Here is a 26955-nt window from a genome sequence, read left to right as displayed (position 1 = left end):
GAGGACTGGATGAACAGATTAAAATGTATCCCACTCATACAAGTCACATACTGACTCCTTTAGTTGGATATCAAATTATTTGATTGCCTCAACAAAACATAGCAATTCACATAATTCCATGACATATTCTTTATAGCGGGACCTTGAAAGAGGATGAGATATTGGCCAAATTTGGATATTACAAATTATTTTACCCCTCAATTACAGACATATGAAGATACAGTAGTAGTTGCAGAAATAATTGTGATATATGGAAACCATTAGGCATGATGGAAGATAGTGCAAAAACTACAAAACCCAGATAAGTTGTTTCTCTCAAAATAATTCACCTCAAAAAAATTAAAAGCACATTTTTTACTAGAGAGTCTTATAATACTGCCATCTACAAGGTTGAAAAAAATGAAAATGGATATGCTTTTACTTGAAAGTACTGCTCTCAAGAACATACCTAGGAATTCGCTCTCTCCCAAGGGCAAATTTTCAATTATGTAAATAAGTAAACCATAGCTTGATTAAGTAACAGTTGCAAGTTACACATTACTATCTACCAATCACAAGCAAAAATATAATTGCTACCCGTTTTCCTTAAGTGTTATCACTATTAATTAGGTTGGATAATACTATTTTAATAACTCTAAGCACAAAACTATTATTAAAAACCCAAAGACAGCAAACTAATACTGGAGCCAATCAACTGTATTTTCAAAGTATAATATCATGTGCTTCAGCTATATGATTGTACATACTATTTGATGTAACTATATACCTGGTGGTAAAACAGTTTGGGTAGGCATAGTGCTAATTACAGCTGACTCCAAAGGATTGGGCTGAAAAACGCCATCCACTGGGTTGATTGTACTCTGGAGAGATCAGAAAAAAAAAGTTAAAAGGTTGTTGCATCACCATACTAATATTGGATAGCATCAGGGCACAGAAACAGATCCAGAGTGGAAGTCAGCTAAAACCTGAGAGAGAGGGGAGGAGAAATTTAAAAGAAGAGGAAGGATTATAAAACTAATAACAATTAACATGGTAATCAATTAAATTTGATCCAGTTACTTGAGCAATTATCAGCACGAAGGCTTACATAAATGTGTCCTGTGATTTATGATGTGCAGGATTTGCTTTTCTTTTGCTATTCAGTTGTTTCAATTATGAAAGCACAGTTTACCAAATGTGCCATGCCTGCCCTTCTTTAACACAACTTTTTGTAACATTATAACGTTTGAAAATGCATACAAATGCTTCCACAGATTGTGACTGTATATTGTTGCTAGGAGTACTGGTAAATTTTCTAAAAAGGATCAAAAATATACTTCTAAAATTTTAAAGAGATGCTCAAAAGTATCAAGTTACTACCTTAATGAAGTAAGACAAGCAACAATCTTGAAAACATACACATTTGTGACATGATATCTCAATTCTAAAATTCTAAATGAATATCCAAGTTTGAATTTTTGAACAGCATGACTATGGCATTTTGCGGAAAGAATTAGGATTCAACAAATAGCATACAGCCAAGAATCAGAATCAGGTTTATTATCACTGACATATGTTGTGAAATTTATCAGTCCAAAATATGAAACATGGATTATGTCAAAAAGAAAACATGACATGCAGTTCATATTAGTACATGTAAATAATTAAAAGCATTATTTCAAGTAACATTAATTGAGGTATTTCAAGAGCAATGCTTTGCAATAAAGAAAATATTTACATTTAAACAAATTATAGGCTTTTACATTTCAAGTTAATGAACCCGGTGCATTCAGTAATTGAAAGCAACAAATAGTAATAAATGAACACATTTATAAAACTTACCATGTCACAGATGAATCCTATCAAAACCTGGATTCATTTATTCTCAGCATTTTGGACAGTACACAATGTGATGCTACACAACATTCAACAAAAATACCAGCAGGCAGCACACTGAAACCATAGCAGGGTTTCAAAAGTTAAACAGCATCTAATTCTACAACCAGGCAAATGAATGCCAAACAAATATTAAAAGAAGTCCACAAGCTGGATAGAGAATTTCATGAATTCCAGAAACCAGCATTACTGATTTTCAAAAAGATGATACCATTTTAAGGTTCAGAGTTCCATAACCCAGCATCTACACATACAGTAGCTCTGAAGCACTAAATGTTCCCTGTTTGGCTGCAAACTGCAGTCCAGTAACTGATTACGGTCATGCTAAACCTCACAGACGTCAAAATGAATGCTTGTATTTTTGTTGTAATCTAAAAACCTGGGAAACAATACAAGGCAGTAATATCATACAGTTTTAGTTTAAGGCACTAATTCAATCAGTCATGAATACATCTGGACATTTATAATAACAGGAACATCAATATTCGTGTAATTTGTAATGCTTTTACAAATCACTGTAGATGCCAAGCTAGAGAAGACATACAAGAAATGGAAGCAACCAGAAGAGTAAGTAAACAGCAGCAAATCAGTAATTGAACATCCAGAAACCTATAACGATATAGGATTTCTTTATCAACTACATTGCAAATCACTTTTTCCCTTGTAGCGTATAACCAAGTAAGAAAGAAAAGACCATAAGACATAGGATAGAATAACAAAGTATCATACTAATTTACAAACTTACTATCATTCCATTTGCGTGCTTCTCCTCATTACTTTGGTCCTTAAAATTTTAGAAAGAAAGAATTTTTCAAGACACTGTTAAACAACTGGGCAAAGTCTAAAATAACCCATTTAGAGCTTAGGTAATCATTAGTATACTTCAAACTAAATGTGCCCAGAATTTAAATGCTTACTTTTTTTAAAAACTGGAGCCATAATTCAATAGCTACATAGTAATAGTTTTGAAAATACAGTGCCTATAAGTATCACCCCCCTTGGAAGTTTTCAAGTTTTATTGTTTTACAATATTGAATCACATTGGATTTAATTTGGCTTTGACACTGTGCAACGGAAAGACTCTTTCATGTCAAGGTGAAAACAAACCTCTACAAAGTGATCTAAATTAATTACAAATAAGAAATACTAAATAATTGATTGGACAAGTATTCACCCCCTTCAAGTCAGCATTTAATAGATGTACCTTTGGCTGCAATTACAGTCTTGAGTCTGTGAGGATAGGTCTCTATATCAGCTTTGCACATCTGGACACTGCAATTTTTCCCCAACTCGTCTTTACAAAACTGCTCAATCTCTGTCTGATTGCATGGGGATCGTGAGTGAACAGCCCTTTTCAAGTCCAGCCACAAATTCTCAATTGGATTGAGGTCTGGACACTGATATGGTTACTCCAGGACATTAACTTTATTATTTTTAAGCCAGTCCTGTGTAGCTTTGGCTTTAAGCTTGGGGTCATTGTCTTGTGGGAAAACAAATCTTCTCCCAAGTCACAGTTCTCTTGCAGATTGCACCAGGTTTTCCTCCAAGATTTCCCTGTATTTTGTTGCATTCATTTTACCCTCTACCTTCACATAGGGTATAGTCTGATCGGCGAAAAGCTCAATTTTGGTTTCATCAGACCATAGAACCTTCTTTCAGCTGACTTCAGCATCTCCCACATGCTTTCTGGAAAACTCTAGCCAAGGTTTCATGTGAGGCCCCCCCCCCCCACAACAGTAGCTTTCCCTTTGCCACTCTACCATAAAGCTGCGACTGGTGAAATAACTGGGCAACAGCTGTGTGTGCAGTCTCTCCCATCTCAGCCACTGTAACTCCTCCAGAGTTGTCATAGGACTTTTGGTGGCCTCCCTCACTATCTCCTTCTTGCACGGTCACTCAAGTTTTTGAGGATGGAGTGCTCAAGGCAGAGTTACAGCTGTGCCATATTCCTTCCATTTCTTGATGATTGACTTAACTGTACTCCAAGGGATATTCAGTGACTTGGAAATTTTCTTGTATCCATCTCTTGACTTGTGCTTTTCAATAACCTTTTCGCAGAGTTGCTTAGAGTATTCTTTTGTCTTCATGGTGTAGTTTTTGCCAGGAGACTGACTCACCAGCAGCTGGACCTTCTCTGGAAGGTGTATTTTTACTACAATCAATTGAAACACCTGACTGCACACAATGATCGCCATATAACTAATTATGTGACTTCTAAAGTCACCAGTGATGCCTTGGTGTGTTATATTAATAGGAGTGAATACTATGCAATCAATTATTTTGTGTTTTTGTTTGTAATTAATTTAGATAACTTTGTAGAGAACTGTTTTCACATTGACACGAAAGAATCCTTCTTCTGTTGATTAGTGTCAAAAAAGCCAAATTGATTGCTTCAGTGTTGTAAAACAATAAAACATGAAAACTTCCAAGAGGGGTTTTATAGGCAATGTATGTCAAGGCTGTTTAAAGCAAGGTAGCATTTTTGTTTTTGCTGTTTCTTGTTTGAAAAAAATTATATTGTTTTTCTTATGTTTTACTTTTGGGATGAGCATTCATTATACCAGATACAAAGGTATAATGAAGAAATGATCTTAGTTCACATTTTTCAGTAACAAATAACATTTGAAACATACTGTAACAGCTCCAACTGAGATTTATGACTTAATAGTAACATGATATAATGTGAGTCCCAGTTTTCTGGATTATTATGAAGAGATTATATTTATTCTGCATTTAGCAGGATCATATTCTTTCCTGCATGGCCAATGGGAGAACACTCAGTATTTCTGATGTTCTCTCGGGAGAATAACTGGAAAAATACTGAATGCTGCTCTGGTCTCATGTACTCAGCACAAATTGGTGAAACTGCATAAAATGTGCTTTGTAAACTATCTGCCCATGGGGAAGCACTGGCAGGATAAGACAACTTAGAAAAAAGATGGAAGAAATGTGCCTCTGGCTGTTGTCATCTGCACAGTTATGTAAAATATTCCATTGGCCAACAATTTTGAAAAGATGTAACTAACTGAATTGAATTTGCAATGCCTTTTCTGACCAGGGTAGTTGTTTTTACATTCAGTTGATATTAAGAATTTTGTAAATTTTTGGGACAATTAACCTAGTTTTGATAGCCATTAATTTTCATTATGTGAATCCGCTAGATTAGCTGATTAAAGTAGTAACTAAAGACAACTACCAGACAAATAATACTGCATAAAGCATGTTCAGCATGTTTCATATTCCATTGCATCAGCAACAAGAACTCACACACAGATTTCATTTCCAAAGGAACTAGAACAAGTGACAATGAGCATCACAAATATATGAAAATGAAAAATTATCCATAAAATAGATGTCTCCACAGAAGCACAAATGGTATATTACTTTCAGTACTACCAAGGTATCAAGCTAATTGAGACTGCACCTGCCAAGCTACTAACAAACATGCACGCAGATCCTGATACATGCCCCCTTAGACTTCAGAGTAATGAAGCACAGATACAGACCCTTCAGCCCCACCCATCAATGCCAACCAAGCAGACGACATGAGCTCGTCCCACTTGCCTGCATTTGTCCATATACCTCTAAAACTTTTGTATTCACATTCTGGTGCAAATGTCTTTTAAAATGTTGTAACTGTACCCTACTCTGCCATTTCCTCGGGCAGCTTGTAACATTTACCCAGCATCCTCTGCGTGACGATCCCCTTTAGTTCTTCCCCTTTTCACCTTCAATCTTTGCCCTGGGAAAAAGATGGACTAGATGGAACTGCTAACCTTACCTAAAGAAAGAACTAATAAAATGGAGAGTTGTGTGCTCAGCTGCAGTTGTGAATAGGAAAGACAGAAAAGTGACAATAATAGTTAGATATAACTTGAAACTTGGCTTTATACACCAGAAAGGACTGCTGACCAAAGGGAATGAGAGAAGGTCACCAATCTAAAGGTTGAGGCCACCATGCAGGACTGAAGTAGTGATGTGTGGGTCCACCACTTCCAGATCATATTTCCCCTAACTGGAACCTATACCACCATTGCCTTATCATTGGTGGATGAAAACCTGAATATTTTCTGAACACTTTCCAGTTAGTAGCCTACCTCTACATTTCAGAACAAGCAGAAAAAGATGAATTGCAGCAATCTATTTTTCTCAAGAACGTATTTAAACAAACTTGAACATGTAGGCATAATAATTGAGCAACAAAATTCTACATTTCTACAGCAAAAAAATAAACTGCTGGAAGAACTCAGCAGGTCAAGCAGCATCTGTGGAAACAAAATTGGGTGTGTTGATTTCTAAGTTGGAACTCTGCATTTCTGCAGCTTGATAGTGAACAGTGCCTTTGAACTCCTGGCATGATTAGTTCTGCATCAAGATGAGAACTGTACAAAAATAATCAGACTGGGTGGAAATGGAGGCCAGCTTAGTACTGCAGTAACAAAATGTAGAACATCAGCTTAGTACATGATTCCACACATGGCTGAACTCAACCACGCAATGAGAGGAGAATGATCTCTGCTTTCACAAACTATCGAAGTTAAAATTTCTACATCACAAGGTCAAAACCAGATCCTGACATAATTCAAGAGCAGCTTGTTTACCCTGCGAAATGTACAGATGCAAGAAACCATTTGTGAACCCTTCGCATTACCTGGTTTTCTACATTAATTACTCATAAAATGTGGTCTAATCGTCTTCTAAGTCACAATATTAGACAAACCCAACCTGTCTAAAGTAATAACACATGAACAATTGTACTTATCATGTCTTTATTGAGCACATTATTTAATCATTCACAGTCTAAGTTCAAAAAAGTATGTGAACCTCTGGGGTAATGCCTTCTACAAAAGCTATTTGCAGCAAGGTGTTCCAATCAATGAAATAAGATTGGAGTTGTGGGTTGTAGAGGTGTCCTAGCCTATTAAAAAAGACACAAAGTCAGGTTACTGACAGAGCCTGCTCATCTCAAGAAAGATCTGTTTATGTACACCGTGCCTCAATCAAAACAACTTTCAGAGGACCCGAGAAGAATTGTAGAGATGCATGAAGCTGGAAAAGGCTACAAAAGCTTTTCTAAAGACCTGGGTGTTCATCAGTCCACAGTAAGAGAAATTGTCTACAAATGGAGGAAATTTAGTACTGTTGCTACTCTCCCTAGGAGTGTGCGTCCCTCAAAGATCACACCAAGAGCACAATGTGCAATGCTGAAGAAGGTGAAAAAGAAGCCACGGTAACAGCAAAAGACCTGCAGAAATCTGTAGAAGTGGGAGTCTCTGTTCACATGTCCACTAAAAGAAAAACTCTGAGTAAGAATGGTATTCATGGAAGGACACCACAGAAGAACCCACTGCTCTCTGAAACAAATATTGCTGTAAGTCTCAAGTTTACAAAAGATCACCTGAATGTTTGACAATGCTTCTGGGACAATGTTCTGCAGACAGAAGAGACAACAGTTTAAAAGGAGAGCTTTGCAGGAGTTTGGTGTCATTCCCAATCAGCAACCAGAACAGCGTACAGTGAGGAGGTTTCTCACAGGTCGGCGCAAGTAGCAGAGAGTCAAGTGGAGCACTCACTGTTGGGAGTGGGCCAGTGGTGAGGGTGGGAGTGTCAGGCTTTGGCTTAAAGGAGGCTTCAGCTCAGAATTGGCATTGGCTCTGGGTAAGTTTCTGTTAAGTTTCCCTTTTTACTTACTGTGTCAGGGGTACTAGTGTAGTTTAAATGGCCACTATGTGTTCTTCATGCCAGATGTTGGAGTGTTGGGAGACTCCAAATTTCCCAGAGAAGGACCATCTGCGTGGTGCATCCAGCTGCAGCTCCTTGAAGACTGTGTTAGGGATCTGGGCCAGCAGCTGGATAATCTTTGGCTTGTAAGGGAGAGTGAGGAATTCATCGATTGGAGCTACAGGGAAGTAGTCATACCCAAGTTGCAGGAGGCAGGTAGCTAGGTAACTGTCAGGAGAAGAAACTGGAAGGCAAACAGGCAGTTAGCACAGAGCACCCACGTGGCCATTCCCCTCAATAATGAGTATACTGTTTTGGATACTGATATGGAGGATTAGCTCCCAAGGGAATGCAACGGAGACCAGGTTACTGGTACTGAGCATGAGTATGTGCTACAGAAGGAAAAGAGGGAGAAGAAGGGAGCAATAGTGATAGGGGAGTCAATAGTCAGATGAACAGACAGGAGATTCTGTGAACGTCAACAGGACACCCAGATGGTCTGTTGCCTCCCAGGTGCCAGGGTCAGGGGCATCTCAGACTGCATCCACAGCATTTTACAGAGGGAGGGAGAGCAGCTGAATATTTTGGTACACATTGGTACCAATGACAGGAAGGAAAAGCAATGAGGTCCTGAAGAGAGAATTTAGAGAGCTATGTAGAAAGCTGAGAAGCAGGACCTCCATAGTAGTAATTTCTGGATTGCTAAATGGGCCACACTCCAGTGAGGGTAAAAACAGGATGATTTGGCAGATAAATGTGTGGCTGAGAAGCTGGTCAGGGGAAAGGGCTTCAGGTTCTTGGATCATTGGGATCGCCTCTGGGGGAGATATGACCTGTTCAAAAGTAACAATTTGTACCTGAACCCAAGGGGGACCAATATTCTCACGGGCAGGTTTGAAGAGCAGCTGAGGAAGGTGTAAACTAAATTAGCACTAGGATGGGAAGCAGGGTGAAGGGACTCAGGATAGGGCAGATGGTAGGGAAAAAAAGCAAAGATAGTGTGCAGTCAGACTGTCAGGAAGGGCAGCCAGATGATAGGACAAAATTGCAGTCAGCAGGGTAAGCATCAGTGCATTAGGGATGGAGTATCAAAAAAGGGTAGCAAATACATTACTCAAAGTGTTATATCTCAGTGCATGGAGCATAAGAAATAAGGTGGATGATCTTGTTGTACTTTTACAGATCGTCAGGTATGATGTTGTGCCATCACTAAATCGTGGCTGACGGATAGTTGTAGCTTGGAGCTGAATGTACAAGGTTACAAATTTGTTATGGAGGGATAGGAGGGATGGGATGCTGGTGAAGAATGGCATCAAATCATTAGAAAGGCAAGACATGGGATTGGAAGATGTTGAATCCTTGTAGGATGAGTTAAGAAACTGCAAGGGTAAAAGGACTCTGATATCAGTTATATACAGGCCTCCCAACAGTAGATGGGATGTGGACCACAGATTACAACAGGAAATAGAAAAGGCATGTCAAAAGGGCAATGTTATGATAATCATGGCAGATTTTAACATGCAGGTAGATTGGGAAAATCAGGTTGCCAATGGATCCCAAGTGAGTGAATTTGTTGAATGCCAATGAGATTACTTTTTAGAGCAGTTTGTCACTGAGCCTACTGGGGGATCAGCTATACTGGATTAGGTGTTATGTGAAGAACCAGAGATGATTTGATAGCTTAAGGTAAAGGAACACTTAGGAGGCAGTGATCACAATTTGAAACTTGATAGGGAGAAAGTAAAGCCTGATGTAGCAGTATTTCAGTGGAGTAAAGGAAATTATAGCGGTATGAGAGAGGTGCTGGCCAAAGTAAATTTGAAGGAGATGCAGTTAGGAATGACAGCAGAGCCATAATGGCTTGAGTTTTAGGGAAAATGAGGAAGGTGCAGGATAGAGATAGTCAAAAAACAAAGAAGTACTCATATTGCAAATTAGTGCAATTGTGGCCTACAAGGGAAGTCAAAGCAAATGTAAAAGCAAAAGAGAGTGCATACAACAAAGCAAAAATTAGCAGGAAGATAGGGATTGGAAAGCTTTTAAAAACCTACAGAAAGCAACTAAAAAAATAATTAGAAGGGAAAAGATGAAATATGAAAGCAAGTTAGCAAACAATATCAAGCTGGATAGAAAAAGCTTTTTCCAAGTACACAAAAAATAAAAGAGATGAGAACAGATATAGGAGTGCTAGAAAATGAGGCTGCAGAATTAATTATGGGGGGGGCAAGGAGATGGCAGATGAATTAAATGAGTATTTTGCTCAGTCTTCACTGTGGAAGACACTAGCAGTGCGCTAGGTGTTAAAGGGTGTGATGGAAGAGAAGTGAGTTCCGTTACAATAACAAGGGTGCTCAAACAGCTGAAAGACCTAAAGGTACAAAAATCACCCAGACCAGATGAACTACAGCCTTGGGTTCTGAAAGTGATAGTGATGGAGACTGTGGAAGCATTAGTAGTGATCTTCCAAGAATCACTGGATTCTGGCATCGTTCCAGAGGCCAAGAAAATAGCAAATTTCACTCCACTTGTTGGGACCGCTTCTTTTTATGCTGTATATCAATGATTTAGGTAATGGAAAGTTTGCAGATGATACAAGGATTGGTGGAGGGCCGGTAGCTGAGGAAACAGGAAGGCTATGGAAAGACTTAGCCAGATTAAGAGAATGGGCAAGAAAGTGGCAAATGAAATACGGTGTTGGAAAATCATGATCATGCACTTTGGTGGAAGAAAAACATGTGCAGACTATTTTCTAAACAGAGAGAAAATCCAAAATTCTGAGGTGCAAAGGGACTTGGGAGTACTTGTGCAGAACCATCCTGAAGGTTAACTTGCAGGTTGAGTCAGTGGTGAGGAAGGCAAATGCAATGGTAGCATTCATTTCCAGAGGTCTAGAACACAAGAGCAGGGATGTGATGCTAAGGCTGCACAAGGCACTGGTGAGGCCTCACCTCGAGTTTTGTGAACAGTTTTGGGCACCTTATCTAAGAAAAGATGTGCTGGCATTGGAGAGGGTTCAGAGGAGGTACACAAGGATGAATCAGAGAATGAAAGGGTTATCATATGCAAACGTTTGATGGCTCTGGGCCTGTACTTGCTGGAATTTAGAATGATGAGCAGGAGATCTAATTTAAACCTTTCAAATGTTGGAAGGCCTGGACAGAGTAGATTTGGAAAGGATGTTTTTCGTGGTGGGTGAGTCTAGGACAAGCGGGCACAGCCTCAGGGTTGAGGGGTATCCATTAAAACAGAGATGTGGAGAAATCTCTTTAGCCGGAGGGTGGTGAATTTGTGGAATTTGTTACCACAGGCAGCTGTAGAGGCCAGGTCACTGGGTGTATTCAAGGTGTAAATTGATAGATTCTTGACTGACCAAGGCATCAAAGGTTACGGGGAGAAGGCCGAGGAGTGGGGCTGAGGAGGTAAAGAAAAAAAAATCAGTAATGATTGAATTTCAGAGCAGACTTGATGGGCCAAATGGCCTAATTCTGCTCCTATGTCTTGTGGTACAAATGTTGAACTTTTTGGCAGAAATGCACACTGCTATGCTTGGAGGAAGAAAGGGCACAAAACCTCAACCCAACTGTGAAACATGGCGGAAGGAGCATCATGGTTTGGGGTTGCTTTGCTGCCTCAGGGCCTGGACAGCTTGCTATTACTGAGGGAATGATATATTCAAAATTGTATCAAGACATTTTAGATGAGAGTGCCAGGGTAGCGGTCAGTCACCTTAAACTTAATAGAAGTTGGGTGATGCAACAAGTCAATGATACAAGAATAAATCAACAACAGAATGGTTTAAAAAGAAGAAAGTTGTGTTTTGGAATGGCCAAGTCAGAATCCAGACCTTAACCCAATTGAAATGTTGTGGCATGACCTAAAGAGGGCTGTTCATGCAAGGTATCCCAGAAATACTGATGAACTGAAACAGGTTTGTATGGAGTAATGTTCTAAAATTCTTCCTCGCCATTGAGCAAGTCTGATCAGCAGCTACAGGAAATGTTTGGTGGAGGTTATTGCTGCTAAAGGAGATTCTACCAGTTACTAAACACAGGGGTTTAAATACTTTCTTTCCAGCCCAGACAGTGAATGATTAAACAATGTGTTCAATAAAGACATGAAATGTGTGTGATTAGTTTAGGAAGATTGGGTTTGTCTATTATTGGGACTTCGATGAAGATCAGACCACATTTCATGAGTAATTAATGCAGAAAACCCCAGGTAATTGCAAAGAGTTCACAAACTTTTTCTTGCAGTTATACATCTGGTGGAAGGAATTGGCAGTTCAAGTGAACAAGATGCTATTTAATAAGAACAAAAATAGAAAATGCAGCTATTTGCATGAAAGAAATTAGAAGTGCAACTTCACTGATTGGATAGTGCATCTTGGAAATGTCTCCACCACATAATTTCTAATCACCTCAATCTATGAAAGAAATGAATAGGCATAATGCTGCATGAGATGACAACTTCCTTCACAGAGTTTGACAATTTAATGAAATAGAAAAAACCTCAACACCAATGTCATTCAGATAAATCAGTTTAAAATTTACAGAATTCACATGTTGATTATTCTAGCTTTGTCCTCAGAAATATATCGTGGAATTCATAGTCAAAGCTAGGCACAATTGTATGGTGTCAATTACAGATCAATTCCAAAAAAAAAGAAATTAAGTTTGAATTATACAACATGAAGGACAGAGCAAAGCAAGTAGAGTAACATAGAGAGATTACTTATCAAACAAGGGAATTAAACAATATTAAATTACTTATTATACTTAGAATGACATAAGAAATTATCCTACCTATCTGTTCCATTCCAATTGCCAGAAAAGCAATCACATTAGCTCCATCCCCCTTTCCTTATTTCCTTATATCCCTGTACTTAATTGTGCATCATATATAGTCATCCACTCTCATTAATTTGCCTTTATCCAATGCTAAGTTAGCTGTTACCAACATGACTATGGGATTTTAAAGGGAACTGAAGCATGCAAGGGAAATTAATCTTGTAGGCGCCAGCATAAACTAAACAACTTATAATTTTCTTTATATAAACAATACCCATAAGATTACAAGTCATATATAGTTTGATGTTATCTTGCTGAACAAATGATTCTGAAAGTGCATGGTAATCATGCAAAAAAATGACCCATTGCTGAACAAATACTTGCTAGTTGCCCAGATTTTCATTTGACAAATAATATAGTAGAACTGTTCTACTAAAATACAGTATTGAAAACTATTTGATACACTCAACTAGATGTAAGAAAGCTAAGTACAAAAGTTAGTTAATGACGTTGGCTGCCATCTTACCTTGGCAATCTGCAGCAACACTATACAGTGTTTAATAGATTCAACCATGTTCTGCAAAAATAAAAAAATGCACCATTGGCAATGATCAAAAGTATTTTTCACAGTTTAATCCAACACTTAACTGTACTTAGTTAACTTTGATTAGTCAATGAGTCAATAAAAATCACAGAGAAACTTACATTTGTTACTTCCTTGAGATTTTCAATTTTCTGGAAAATATATAGCAAACAAGTTCCCTTAAAAATTTCCCAATAACAAAACATTATGGTAAAATGGTTTAAATTAATCTCAAATACAAAAAAATGAACAAGCAATAGCTTGAACTATTAAATCCAAAGCGAAGAGTAGTTAAAATTGAATTTTTCACTACTTGTTATATGAAATAACTCAAGATTTATCAGTAACACAACAGTACTTCTCTATCAGGAAAACCATGGAAAAGGACATAAGCAATAGCTTTAGAACATAATCTATCAATGGTTCAGCAATGAAACCCTATCAGCAGCTTGAGTGGCTCCTGTTATGTAGATCACACAATTCTACCAATTTTATCAGCGGTCCGTGGCAGTAGCCCTACACAAAGTTTAAATTAGAGGGTGATTTATAACTGCTCACCTTGGTCCAAAAATTTTTCATCCCAAGTACAACACATACAAAATTGAATGAGTATGTGCTTTTGTAAGCTTATAAGTATCACTGTTATTGATCTGCAATGATCCAGGCATACACAATATGCAAATTACTATCTGAGTACTGCATACATCAATATGCTCTTTATCAACTACAGCTCAGCATTCAATACCATCATTCCATCAAAACTAACCAATAAGCTTCAAGATCTTTGTCTCAATACTTCTGTGTGCAACTGGATCCTCCTCCAGGATCTCCATTAGCACAGATGCACCACAAAACTGTATGCTTCACCCCCTGTTCTAGTTGCTTTACATTTATGACTGTTTGGCTAAGCAAAGCTCTATTGCAACATTCATATTTGCTGTTGACACTACTGTCGTAGGCAGAAGCAAAGGTGGTGACAAATCAGTATACAAGAGGGAGACTGAAAATCTGGCTGTGTAGTGAAATAACAACAATCTCTTACTTAATATCAACAAGACCAAGAAGCTGATAACAGACTTCAGGAGAAGAACACTAGAGGTCCATGAGCCAATCCTCATTGGAGGATCAGAGACGGAGAAGGTCAGCAACTTCCAATTCCTCGGTGTTATTTCAGTGGACCTACCCTGGGTCCAGCATGCAAGTGAAATTACGAAGAAAGCACAGCAGCGGATATGGCCCACAGATTCATGGGTAAAGCCCTCCCAACCATTGAGCACATTTACACAAAGCGTTATCGCAGGAAAGCAGCAACATCGTCAGGGAACTCCACGGCACAGAACGTGCTCTCTTCTTGCTGCTGCTATCAAGAAGGTGGTACAGGAACCTCAGGATTCACACCACCAAGTTCAGGAACCGTTATTATCCCTCAACCATCAGGCTCTTGAACTAAAGGGGTTAACTTCACTCATCTTCACTTGCCCCATCATTGAGATATTCCCACAACCTATGAACTCATCTCCAAGGACCCTTTATATCATGTTCCTGATATTTATTGTTTATTTATTATTACTACTTTCTTTCTTTTTGTATTTGCACAGTTTGCTATCTTTTACACACTGCTGGAATGCCCAAGTTGGTGCCATCTTTATTATGGATTTATTGAGTTTCAGGAAATGAATTTCAGGGTTGTATATAGTGTCCTTTGATAATAAATTTACTTTGAAATCAGAATCAGATTTATTATCACCAGCATGTTTTGTGAAATTTGTTAACTTAGCAGCAGCAGTTCAATGCAATACATAATATAGAAGAGAAAAATATTAAATCATAATAATAAAGTAAATCAATTACAATATATATATATATTGAATAGATTAAAAACATGCAAAATCAGAAATACTGTATATTAAAAAAAGTGAGGTAGTGTCCAAGGGTTCGATGTCCATTTAGGAATTGGATGGCAGAGGGGAAGAAGCTGTTCCTGAATCACTGAGTGTGTGCCTTCACCTCCTACCTGATGGTAACAGTGAGAAAAGGGCATGCCCTGGGTGCTGGAGGTCCTTAATAATGGATGCTGCCTTTCTGAGACATCGCTCCCTGAAGATGAGGCTAGTACCCAAGATGGAGCTGACTAGATCTACAACCTTTTGCAGCTTCTTTCAGTCCTGTGCAGGCCCCCCATACCAGACAGTGATGCGGCCTGTCAGAATGCTCTCCATGGTACATCCACAGAAGTTTTGGAGTGTATTTGTTAACATGCCAAATCTCCTCAAACTCCCAATGAAGTATAGCTTCTGTCTTGCTTTCTTTATAACTAGATCGATATGTTGGGTCTAGGTTAGATCCTCAGAGATCTTGACACCCAGGAACTTGAAGCTGCTCACTCTCTCCACTTCTGATCCCTCTATGAGGATTGGTATGTGTTCCTTCATCTTACCCTTCCTGAAGCCTACAATCAGCTCTTTTGTCTTACTGTCGTTGAGTGCCAAGTTGTTGCTGTGGCAACACTCCACTAGTTGGCATATCTCACTCCTGTACGACCTCTCATCACCACCTGAGATTCTACCAACAATGGCTGTATCATCAGCAAATTTATAGATGGCATTTGAGCTCTGCCTGGCCACAGTCATGTGTATATACAGAGTAGAGCAGTGGGCTAAACACACACCCTATGAGGTGTGCCAGTGTTGATTGTCAGCGAGGAGGATATGTTATCACCAATCCGCACAGTTTGTGGTCTTCCAGTTAGGAAGTCGAAGATTCAATTGCAGAGGGAGGTACAGAGGCCCAGGTTCTGCAACTTCTCAATCAGGATTGTGGGAATAATGGTATTAAATGCAGAGCTATAGTCAATGAACAGCATCCTGACATAGGTGCTTATGTTGTCCAGGTGGTCTAAAGCAATGTGGAGAGCCATTGAGATTGCATCTGCCGTTGACCTATTGTGGCGCTAGGCAAATTGCAATGGGTCCAGGTCCTTGCAGGAGTTCAGTAAAGTCATGACCAATCTCTCAAAGCATTTCATCACTGTTGATGTGAGTGCTATTGGGCATTAGTCGTTTGGGCAGCTCACATTATTCTTCTTAGGTATTAGCATAATTGTTGCCTTTTTGAAGCAAGTGGGAACTTCCGCCCGTAGCAGTGAGAGGTTGAAAATTTGAATATTAATCTCTTTTAACACGTAGCCAAAGACAATTACAGGAGGACAGATGACCATCTTAAGTAAGTAGGGAGAAGGAGGAAGAGAAAGGGCTTCATAAAAGGAAATTCCAAATATCAGAGCTGAAGATTTTGTTAGCATAGCTGCCAAAGGTGAAACACAAGAAGACTCATGGTCCTTCACACCTGCTCTGCCATTCAACAAGGTCTTGGCTTTAGCTCCATCTTCCTAGCAGCTTCAATAACCTTTGACTCCCCTGTAGATTAAATATCTGCCTTCATTGGCCTTAAAGATAAACAATGATTCAGCCACTAGGGCTCTATGGGAGTGAAAATTCTCAAGATTTATGAACCTCAGTGGAAAGAAAACTCTGCACACACATTTCTGATACTGTGCTCCACTATTACAGATCCTCCCCACAAGGCAAAAAAACCTCTCAGTTTTTCAAAAAGCAACAAACTGCTGATGTTGAAAAACAGAAAATGCTGGAGTCTCAAGTAGGCCATATCTCTCTTGAGAGAAACAGGTAACATTTTGAATTGATGACCTTCTTTAGAACAAAGAAAAGTTAGAAGAAAAACATGCTGTTGGTTACAGAGAATGAGCAGCTGTTGAGAGAAGAAAAGGAATTTAGTGATAGGATAGAGACAAAAAAGAACCAAATTAAGCAAATAATGATTGTGCTGGCTTGATAGAGGGTGATGATTGTTTTGTTTAATTGTAGATAATCTATCTGCAGTATACACTGATGAAAGAACATAAGAAATCAAAACAGGATCAAGCCAGCCAGGCCCTGATACCTGCTTCACCATACAGTAAGCTCATTGCTAATCTCTTAGCCCAGAAGAACTTTCCTATTCACCCTATATCCTTTTTATATCCATGAGTGTATTGACCTTTCTCATCAAACCTAACTCTTCAAGATTCAAGACTGTTTAACGTCATTTCCAGTACACAAGTGCAAAGGAGAATGAAATAATTGTTATTCTGGATGCAATGCAGCATATAAAAAAAGCAAACTAAGATAATGAACACAATAATAAAAAAGGTACAATCAATATAAATACATAAGATAGTGTTAGCCAGAAAAAAACAATAATCAGTGAACAGCAATGGAGGTGGTCACTTTGTGTTACTGTCCTTGCAGCTGCCATTTTATGACTGATCAACTGATTTTTGCTCTGGTATAACTTAATCAGAGCAACTGAATGTGGACACAAGGAGGTTCTGTTAATGATCTGCTACACCTGAGATCATTCTAAGATAAGAAGCTGTTTACTGTGCAAAATGGCAGGTTCACAGAAGTAATCTCTTCATCTGGGCCCAGTGCCTGGGTGACCTGATTTGACTGGTTTAAACCAGAGTTGAACAGACCAAAAGGAGTCACCCAAAGCATGAAGCTGAAGGTGAAGGCCATAAAATAATACTGCTTGTAGCCCTGGGGTATACCCAATGAGAATCTAACACAGGTCAGCCAGATTACTTTGAGCCAATGAGATTAAGAGTCATAGATTGATTCGATAAGGAAAAGTATAAAAATAGACAATTTGGGAGCTCAGGCAGAGACAACTCTCCAGAGACCAACGAATGCAGATTTGGAGGACCTCACATCGGGCATGAGGAGATTACCTCAGGGCCACAAGGAATACCTGACCAGTGCAGATGCTTTTTGACTGCTCATGGAGAGTCAGGGAAATTTAGCAGATGTAAAACACAGGTATTCGGTTGTAAAAATTCACATACATGTGAACTGAGCCAATAAAGGAACTTGACAGTAAATACAGATTCTATCTCTGCCTAACTGATCATTATTGGTGAGAGAAATGAAGAGTCGATGTCTTGGGCCCAGACCCTTCATGAGGACTGGAAGGAAGTAAAAAAAAACTGGAGAAGGAGAAATTTGAAAGAGAAGAGTGGACTGTGGGAGAAAAGGAAGGAAGAGGCGTACCAGAGGGAATTGATAGGCAGATGATGATAAGAGAAGGGGTAAAATCAGAGTCAGAATAGGGAAGGGAAAAGGAAAGAAGGGGGAAAGAGGGAGACATTACCAGAAGCTGGAGACATCAATGTTCACGCTATCAAGGTTGGAGGCTACCAAGTGATGCCAAGATTGGAGTACAAGAATCTTAGAAGGCTAGGAAGGTTCGAAAGTGATATTTTAGAAAACTGCTTTCCCAGAACTGGCAGTGTAAGTCAATAGCTATAGGACTAATGGTTGAATGAATTCACTGCAGACAGCAGAACTCCAAATGAACCGAGAGGAAAAATGACTTCCAGAAGAGCAAAAATTCGCAAAAACAGAAACAGAGTTAAGGGCTGAATAGCTCATAAGTTGAGACAGCTGTGCCACTATGCTGTATTGGTGAGGAAATGAGCATTTGGTTGAAGGCATGATTGGTGTTAATAAAATCAAAAATAATTGAACATTTCAAAGAAACACCTCCTCAAGCAGTCATTAATTAATTGCAACTGCTGCTGCTGTGATATGAAAGTAAAGTTATTGCAGGGAATCCAAAACAAACATTGGAGTAGTTTAAGAAAACTTCTAACATTTCTACATACCCACATAGAGAATATGCTTTTGAACTCCTACCAGTAAATTTTTTTTAAATAAAAGGTGTTTCACCACAGTCAATGGACGCTAATTTATATGTACTATTTACAGTGACAATTTTCAAGCTGTCAGATGCAGAAATAGAATGTTTAATTAATTAAAAATATTGCTTTTTATTTCAGTGCTTTATAGCACACCTGCAATGAAAAGGTCTACATATGCTATACAGATTCCATCATAAATCTTGGTAAGTTTTGGAAAGCACATTCGCATAAGGATTTGGCGCACAACACAAATAAGGATGAGTCAGATCCCTAAGGCGTGCTGGACCTGCTGGTCTCAAATGAAACAACTTTATGAGAACTTTGTATCTTTGGAAACAATAATCCAGAAGTCAGTCAAATAATGACAGAACAGGAAAGGCAAAAATGGCCAAACAATTAGGTTATATTTAATACTCTTTTTAAAAATAATTTACTTATGTTTTATGGGAATAAAAATTAAGATGATGAACTTGCTTTTACATCCATCACATTGCTCAAATATTTAACCTTCAGAAAAAAATTTAAATTTTGTGCGAGGGAGGAGGTTAGGGGCTTGGAGTTTGCCATATTTCCATGGGGGCAATCTGTTAAGTTTTTTCTGTATGAGAGTAGCAGTTGGAGGCTGGGGGTTTGGGGTTCGATGTTCTAGCTTCCACTTTCTGGATGGGTAATCTGAACACTTTTGTGCGAGCAAGGGGGTAGGGGGTTTGGGGTTTGATGTTCTTGTTGCTGGTTTATCATGTGGGTGATCTGTTAGTTTTTTCTGTGTGAGAGAGGGAGTTGGGGGTTTGCAAGTTTTGGTTTCTTTTTTTGTGTGTGGGGGGTGATGTCTTTCTTTCTTTCAACAACTTTCTTTGTTTCATGGCTATCTGGAGAAGACAAATATCAGAGTTGTAACACTGCATCCATACTTTAATAATAAAATGCACCTTTGAAAAATGCAGACAAGTAACTGACCAAACCTGTCATAAAAATATTCCCCTTCCTGAAGCTGCTGACTTGCTGAGTATTTCTCCATCCCAATTTGGCTGACAGTATTCAATTTCTCATTAACATATCAGATTAAGATAATTAGCCTGAAAATGATTATCTGACGGAGGGTACTGTATATTTCTTGATTTAAAAAAAAAATCATTTTCAACATCAAATTATTGCTAATTTGCAAATCATTCAGTAAAGTTACAAGTCACAGATAGATGAAAACTTACCCTTCTCTGTTCATCATCATTGCAAGTCTTGACTTTTTCATCAAACAACTGGAAAGTGTGGAAAGAAAAAGCCATTCCAACAGAAGTAATCAACACAGGGGTAGCGCAAATCTTTATTCAAGTTACTTCAACATTGACCAGATATTAATAACTTCTACTGCAAAACTCTTGAGCATTTTTTAAACATTTGGCACTGTTAAAACTAAATTTGCATGCAAATCCAAGTTAAATAATTCAGTGTGTTTATACGATAAGTACATTTTCTGTTTTTGACCAAAGAAAAATAAAATAAACTGTATTAACATACATAATAAATCTAAACTCAATAGAATATCAGCAATAAGATACCTTTTACTATCTAAGCTAAAGTTATAAAGGAATTATTTTTGTTTCTGGTCATGTATTCTTCTGCTTTGTTTTTTGATGTTCTATGTTTCTTCCCTATTAGAAATCTATATCTTTCTGAATTATAAAACCTTTTGAAATGTTTAATGCACCCTATTGCCAATGAGTGGATAGAATGGCTGAAACTTAAGCTTTGATAGTGCAAGTTGAAGAAGAGAAATAGCTAAAGCAAATGGCTGGTAGTCAAGTAGGCAGCTGGAGATATAAGCAGACAACCAGACAGGCTGCCACAATGAATCCACAATAGAGATCAGAGGCTGATGGCAGGATAGAAAGCAGTGCTCGATGATCTTGCAGGTGGCTTTTAGAAATCCTTTTAAAACATTAAGTATCATGTTGTTGGTCTATAGAGACTGCCATATTAACTGCAGCAATCATTCAGTTGAAAAGAAAAGTCATCTTTCAGCTGATACAAAGCACTTCAAATGTTTTCTGAATTTTTGAACTACTTCCATATATTCAATAACTAGAAATTTAATATACAAGAACAAGGGCATTATTCCAACTAGCACTTATTTCAAAGTAACATTATCAAAATTATCCACAAATTGAGACCAACTTTTGGTTGTGATGATTGCATAAAAATAAATTTTAAAACATCGAGGAAAACAGAATTTAATTTATTCTATACACACAAGCACTACATTTAGGATTTCCATTTTTGAGGATCTTTATTAGAACAAAGGCAAGTAAATACTCACAATGAGTAAGGAAAAAAGAAAATAACAAAGAGAATAAAGAAAATCAAAGGATAGAAAAATAATGCCTTGTCTGCCTACAGGTGATCCTCACATTACAAGGGAGCTGCATTCCATGAAAATGGGCCATTTTATGATTTTCCTTAAGTGTAAATCCAGATCATCTGTGCAGGCAGCAAGAAACAGAAGTTAAAAACAAACTTAATGTGTTCATTTATTTGTCTCCCCACCCCCCCCCACCGAAATTTTTGGGTAGTGAATTTGCAAATTCTGTAAAGGTGAATTTCAGATAATTGTGCAGTCTTAATGTGGGAATCACCTTTATTATAACTTTCACCTTCTGCTTTATAAACTCTTAACTAACCTGATGGATTCTAGGCTGCCCTCACCTTCATGTCAGCTGACTCTTTACTTCCTTTTCTTGATCTCTGTGTCTTCATCTCAAAAGTTAGACTATCTACTCATATCCTTTGCAAGCTTCCTTGACTGCCATGGCTATTGCCTCTACCCTTCATCCCCAGTGGGAAATAAACTACTGGAAGAACTGACGAAGGGTCTCGGCCTGAAACATCAACTGTACCTCTTCCTAGAGATGCTGCCTGGCCTGCTGCATTCACCAGCAACTTTATGTGTGTGCTTGAAATTCCAGCATCTGCAGATTTCCTCGTGTTTGCGTACTGGAAGAACTCAGTGGGTCAAGCAGCATCCATTCATGAAGGCAAAGGGATGGTTGACATTTCAGGTTGAGACTACATTAGGACTGAGAACGTAGAAGGGAGGATGATACAGGAGCTGCTATGTGATAGGTGAAAATAGATGAGATCATAGTCATTTGGATTGTAATAACGGAGACAAGTGAGAGGAGGAGGGAGGAAAGAATGGTGGACAAAGGCTAGGAAGAGATAAGTAGAACCAGATAAGGGAGAGATGGCCAGATGGAATTGGGAAGGTGGGGAGGGTGACACATCTATGTAATGAGTTTGGAGTGAGGAAAAAGGAAGAAAAGGTGAACAAAGTGAGAAAGCTCTGGGTGGACTGGTGGAAGTGGGGAAGTGGGGTGGGGGGAGGGCTGGAGTGGGTTACCTGAAAATGGAAAAATCCACCATCCATACATTGGGTTAAAGGTTCCCAAGTGGAAAAGTAGGCACTGTTCTTCTGGTAGATGTTTGGCCTCACTATGACAGTGGAAAAGGCAGAGGGCAGAGAGGTCAGAGTGGGAATGAGAAAGGAAGTTGAAATGACATATCATCACTAACTCTCTGTGTACCACAAAAATATTGCCTATTCTACTGTCAGGGACCACTTAGTGACTGGAATGTAATAGATGTTCTTGGAGGTACAAGTGAAATCCTGCCTCACCTGAAAGGGCTATTTAGTTTCTTTGAAGGTGGTGAAGGGTTTATCATTGCCTCCTCTACCATTGTTTTTTTTATATAATTTTTATTGAGTTTTCGAAATGATTACATAGAATGATAATATCTACCCTCCCCCCCGATATATACCCCTACCTGAAAAAAAAGAAAGAAAGACTGCCTGGATATTGGAAAGTTTCCACATGCTCCATGGGATTCAAAATAAATTTAGTATATTTATTTATTACTTTCCCCAAGGGACCAACATCTTTATCATCGGAGCAAATATGCCATCCTATCTTTTGTAAATATGGGCGCCAAATATTCAAAAATGTATCATATTTATCTCTTAAATTATAAGTAATTTTTTCGAGTGAAATACAACTAGAAATTTCATTATTCCAACGATCCATACTTCAATATGAATCCAATTTCCAAGTAACTGCTATAGCCTTCTTGGCTACTGCCAATGCAATTTTTATAAATTCTTTCTGTTATTTATGCAGTTTAAGTTTCGGTTTTATCCCTTCAATATCACCTAATAGAAATAATATAGGGTTATGTGGAAGTTGAGTTCCAGTAATTTGTTACAATAAAACTCTTAAATTTATCCAAAAAGGTTGAATTTTGGAACAAGACCAAATAGAATGTAGGAAAGTACCAATTTCTTGATTACACCGAAAGCATTGATCAGATAAGTTTGAATTTAATCTATTTATTTTTTGCAGTGTAATATATAATTGGTGTAAAAAATTATATTGTACTAATCTAAGTCGTACATTTATTGTATTTGTCATACTGTCAAGACACAGTCTTGACCAATTTGTTTCATCAATATTAATATTCAGATCTGTTTCCCATTTTTGTTTTGACTTGTGGATTCCTTGTTTAATTGTTTTTGAATCAAATTATACATAAAAGAAATATATTTTTTAATTTTTCCTTTCTGAATTAAAATTTCTATTTCATTGGGTTTTGGCAAAAACATTGTTTGACCCAGTTTGTCTTTTAAATAAGCCCTTAACTGAAGGTAACAAAAGGAAGAGTTATTTGATATTTTATATTTATTTATTAATTGTTCAAATGACATCAATATACTTCGTCCATAACAGTCTCCTATAGATCTAATCCCTTTTTGGTACCAATTATATAAAAGTTGATTATCCATTGCAAAAGGAATAAGTCTGTTTTGAATCAAAGGTCTCCTTGCTAATAAAGATTTCTTTATTTCATTATCAACATTTATCTTATTCCATAGATCAATGAAATGTTTTAATATAGGAGAATCTTTCTTTTCCCATATCCATTTAGATTCCCATTTATATATAAAATCTTTGGGTGTATTTTCTCCTATCTTATCTAATTCTATTTTAATCCATGCCGGTTTTTGTTCGTCAAAGAAAGATGCAATAAATCTAAGTTGATTTGCTTTGTAATAATTCTTAAAATTTGGAAGTTGTAACCCTCCTAACTCAAATTTCCAGGTCAATTTTTCCAATGATATTCTTGACATCTTACCTTTCCAAAGAAATTTTCTCACATATTTATTTAACTCTTGAAAAAATTTCTGTGGCACTTGTATGGTAATGTTTGAAACAAATACTGTAATCTAGGATATATATTCATTTTTACAACACTGACTCTACCCACTAATGTTCCTGGTAGTATCATCCATTTGTCAAGATCTTCTTGAATTTTTTTCAATAGTGGTAAATAATTAAATTTATATAAATTCTTTACATCATTATCAAGTCTTATACCTAAATACTTTATATCATTTACCGGCCATCTAAATTGGGTTACTAATTGACATTGGCTATAGTCTCCTTTAGTAAGAGGTAAAATTTCACTTTTATCCCAACTTATTTTATACCCTGATACTTTCCCATATTCATCCAATCTAAAAGATAATTTACATAACAAATGCTGTGGGTTTGTTAAATAAATCAAAACATTTCCTCTACCATTGTAACAAAAGAATTTGACCATATTTTATCCATCTCCTGTGCCACAACTTTCACTCCCTCTCATTCAGAATGGAACAAGGATAAAGTCCCCTGGTCCTCAGCTTCCACCCACCAGCCTCCATATTCAACTGAAAATTCTCTGTAATTTCCACTACATTCAAAGAGATTCCACCATCAGACACCCAGGGCATGCCCTTTTCTCACTATTACTATCAGGTAGGAGATATAAAAACCTGAAGGCACACACTCAGTGATTCAGGAACAGCTTCTTCCCCTCTGCCATCTGATTCCCAAATGGACATTGAATCTTCGGACGCTACCTCACTTTTTAAAAAAATATACAGTATTTCTGTTTTTGCATGTTTTTTAAATCTTAATCAATATAAATAATTGATTGACTTGTTTATTTATTATTATTTTTTTTTCTCTTTCTGCTGGATTATGTATTGCATTGAACTGCTGCTGCTAAGTTACCAAATTTCACGTCACATGCCAGTGATAATAAATCTGATTCTAATCTTCGCCCCTCTCTTCTAAATTCAGCATTAAAGAGTTTTCTTCATGACCACCTGGCCCACTCTTTCCATTCCCATTGACCATTCCCTTCTTACACAGCACTCTTGCTTGTAACAGCAGGGAATCCAACCTGGTCTTTTCACCCCTTCTCTCCCTGTGACCCAGGGATCCAAACAGTCTTTCCAAGTGAAGTAGCCATTCACTTCCACTACTTTTAATCCAGTATACTGCATCTGGAATTCATGACGTGGTAACTGTTGCTTTGAAGAAATTAAATGCAGTTTGGGTGATTGGGCAACCCTTAGCTTCTCGATTCCTGACATTTTAATTCTCCATCCTACTCTGAACTATTGGTCTGTGGCCTCTTGTACTATCACCATGTGACCCAATAAAAGCTTGAGGAACAGCACTTCCTCTTTTGTCTTAGGCACATTGCAGCCTTAGAACAGTACACAATGTTGTGCCATCCTTTTAACCTACTCTTCAATCAATCTAACCCTTCCATCATCACAACCTATAACCCTCCATTTATCTTCCATCTACGTACCTATCTAAGAGTTTCTTAAGTGCCCCTAATGTATCATTCTCCAGCACCCGCCTGATGGTGCATTCCAGGAACTTACCACTGTGTTAAAAAAAAATTACCTCTAATATCTCCCTTAAATTTTCCTCATTCACTTTGAAAGGATGTCCTCTGATTTAAGCCATTGCCTCCATGGGAAAAAGGGCAAATTCATGGCAGATGCAATTTAATGTGGATAAATGTGAAGTTATCCACTCTGGTGGCAAAAATAGGAAAACAGATTATTATCTGAATGGTGGCCGATTAGGAAAAGGGGAGGTGCAACGAGACCTGGGTGTCATTATACACCAGTCATTGAAAGCAGGCATGCAGGTACAGCAGGCGGTGAAAAAGGCGAATGGTATGCTGGCATTTATAGTGAGAGGATTCGAGTACAGGAGCAGGGAGGTACTACTGCAGTTGTACAAGGCCTTGGTGAGACCACACCTGGAGTATTGTGTGCAGTTTTGGTCCCCTAATCTGAGGAAAGACATCCTTGCCATAGAGGGAGTACAAAGAAGGTTCACCAGATTGATTCCTGGGATGGCAGGACTTTCATATGAAGAAAGACTGGATGAACTGGGCTTGTACTCGTTGGAATTTAGAAGATTGAGGGGGGATCTGATTGAAACATATAAGATCCTAAAGGGACTGGACAGGCTAGATGCAGGAAGATTGTTCCCGATGTTGGGGAAGTCCAGAACGAGGGGCCATAGTTTGAGGATAGAGGGGAAGCCTTTTAGGACCGAGATTAGGAAAAACTTCTTCACACAGAGAGTGGTGAATCTGTGGAATTCTCTGCCACAGGAAACAGCTGAGGCCAGTTCATTGGCTATATTTAAGAGGGAGTTAGATATGGCCCTTGTGGCTATGGGGGTCAGGGGGTATGGAGGGAAGGCTGGGGCGGGGTTCTGAGTTGGAGGATCAGCCATGATCATAATAAATGGCGGTGCAGGCTCGAAGGGCCAAATGGCCTACTCCTGCACCTATTTTCTATGTTTCTATGTTTCTATGTTATCCACTCTATCTATGCCTCTTAACTTATACACCTCTGTCAAGTCACTTTCTATCCTCCTCTGCTCAAAAAACTCTAGCTTGCTCAAACTTCCCTCATAAGACATTCTTTCCAATCCAGACAACATCCTGGTAAATCTCCTCTACACCCTCTGTAAAGCTTCCACATCCTTCCTATAATGAGACAACCAGAACTGAACACAATATTTTGCTACATTACTTCACGGTTCTTGAGCTCAACCCCAGAGGACAAAGGCCAACAATATGTCTTCTTAACCATCCTATCAACTTGTTCAGCAACTTGGACTTGGTCCCCAAGATACCTTTGTTCCTCCACACTGCTAAGAATTCTGCCATTAACTATGTATTCTGCCTTCAGGTTTGGCCTACCAAATTGTATCACTAGACACTTCTAAAAATTATTTTCTTAGTTTATACAGTGAAGAAAAAAAAAAGTAAAGTTTGTACAGTGCAAAACAAAGGTATCGAATGTACAGTTCATAACAGTA

At 38.2% G+C, this 26955-nt stretch overlaps 1 protein-coding gene across 6 annotated transcripts in view; it reads right to left on the bottom strand.

Annotated features, from left to right (window-relative positions):
- The window catches only part of osbpl9 (oxysterol binding protein-like 9), a 345172-nt gene that overhangs the window by 52121 nt on the left and 266096 nt on the right, over nucleotides 1-26955 (bottom strand). For 3 of the 6 annotated variants that reach the window (XM_063064345.1, XM_063064341.1, XM_063064346.1), the window contains 5 exons: nucleotides 19933-19980; nucleotides 13089-13118; nucleotides 12910-12960; nucleotides 2621-2659; nucleotides 767-860 (listed from right to left, as the gene is read on the bottom strand). In XM_063064345.1, the coding sequence (XP_062920415.1) occupies nucleotides 767-860; nucleotides 2621-2659; nucleotides 12910-12960; nucleotides 13089-13118; nucleotides 19933-19980 (262 nt within the window). The remainder of the gene's footprint in view (nucleotides 1-766; nucleotides 861-2620; nucleotides 2660-12909; nucleotides 12961-13088; nucleotides 13119-19932; nucleotides 19981-26955) is intronic. The other 3 variants (XM_063064343.1, XM_063064342.1, XM_063064344.1) reach the window with 3 other exon arrangements.

Source organism: Mobula hypostoma, chromosome 12 (genome assembly GCF_963921235.1).
Source record: "Mobula hypostoma chromosome 12, sMobHyp1.1, whole genome shotgun sequence".
Taxonomy (NCBI): Eukaryota; Metazoa; Chordata; class Chondrichthyes; order Myliobatiformes; family Myliobatidae; genus Mobula; species Mobula hypostoma.
Note: the sequence above shows the minus strand (reverse complement) of the source record. Positions and strands in the feature narration are given on the sequence as shown.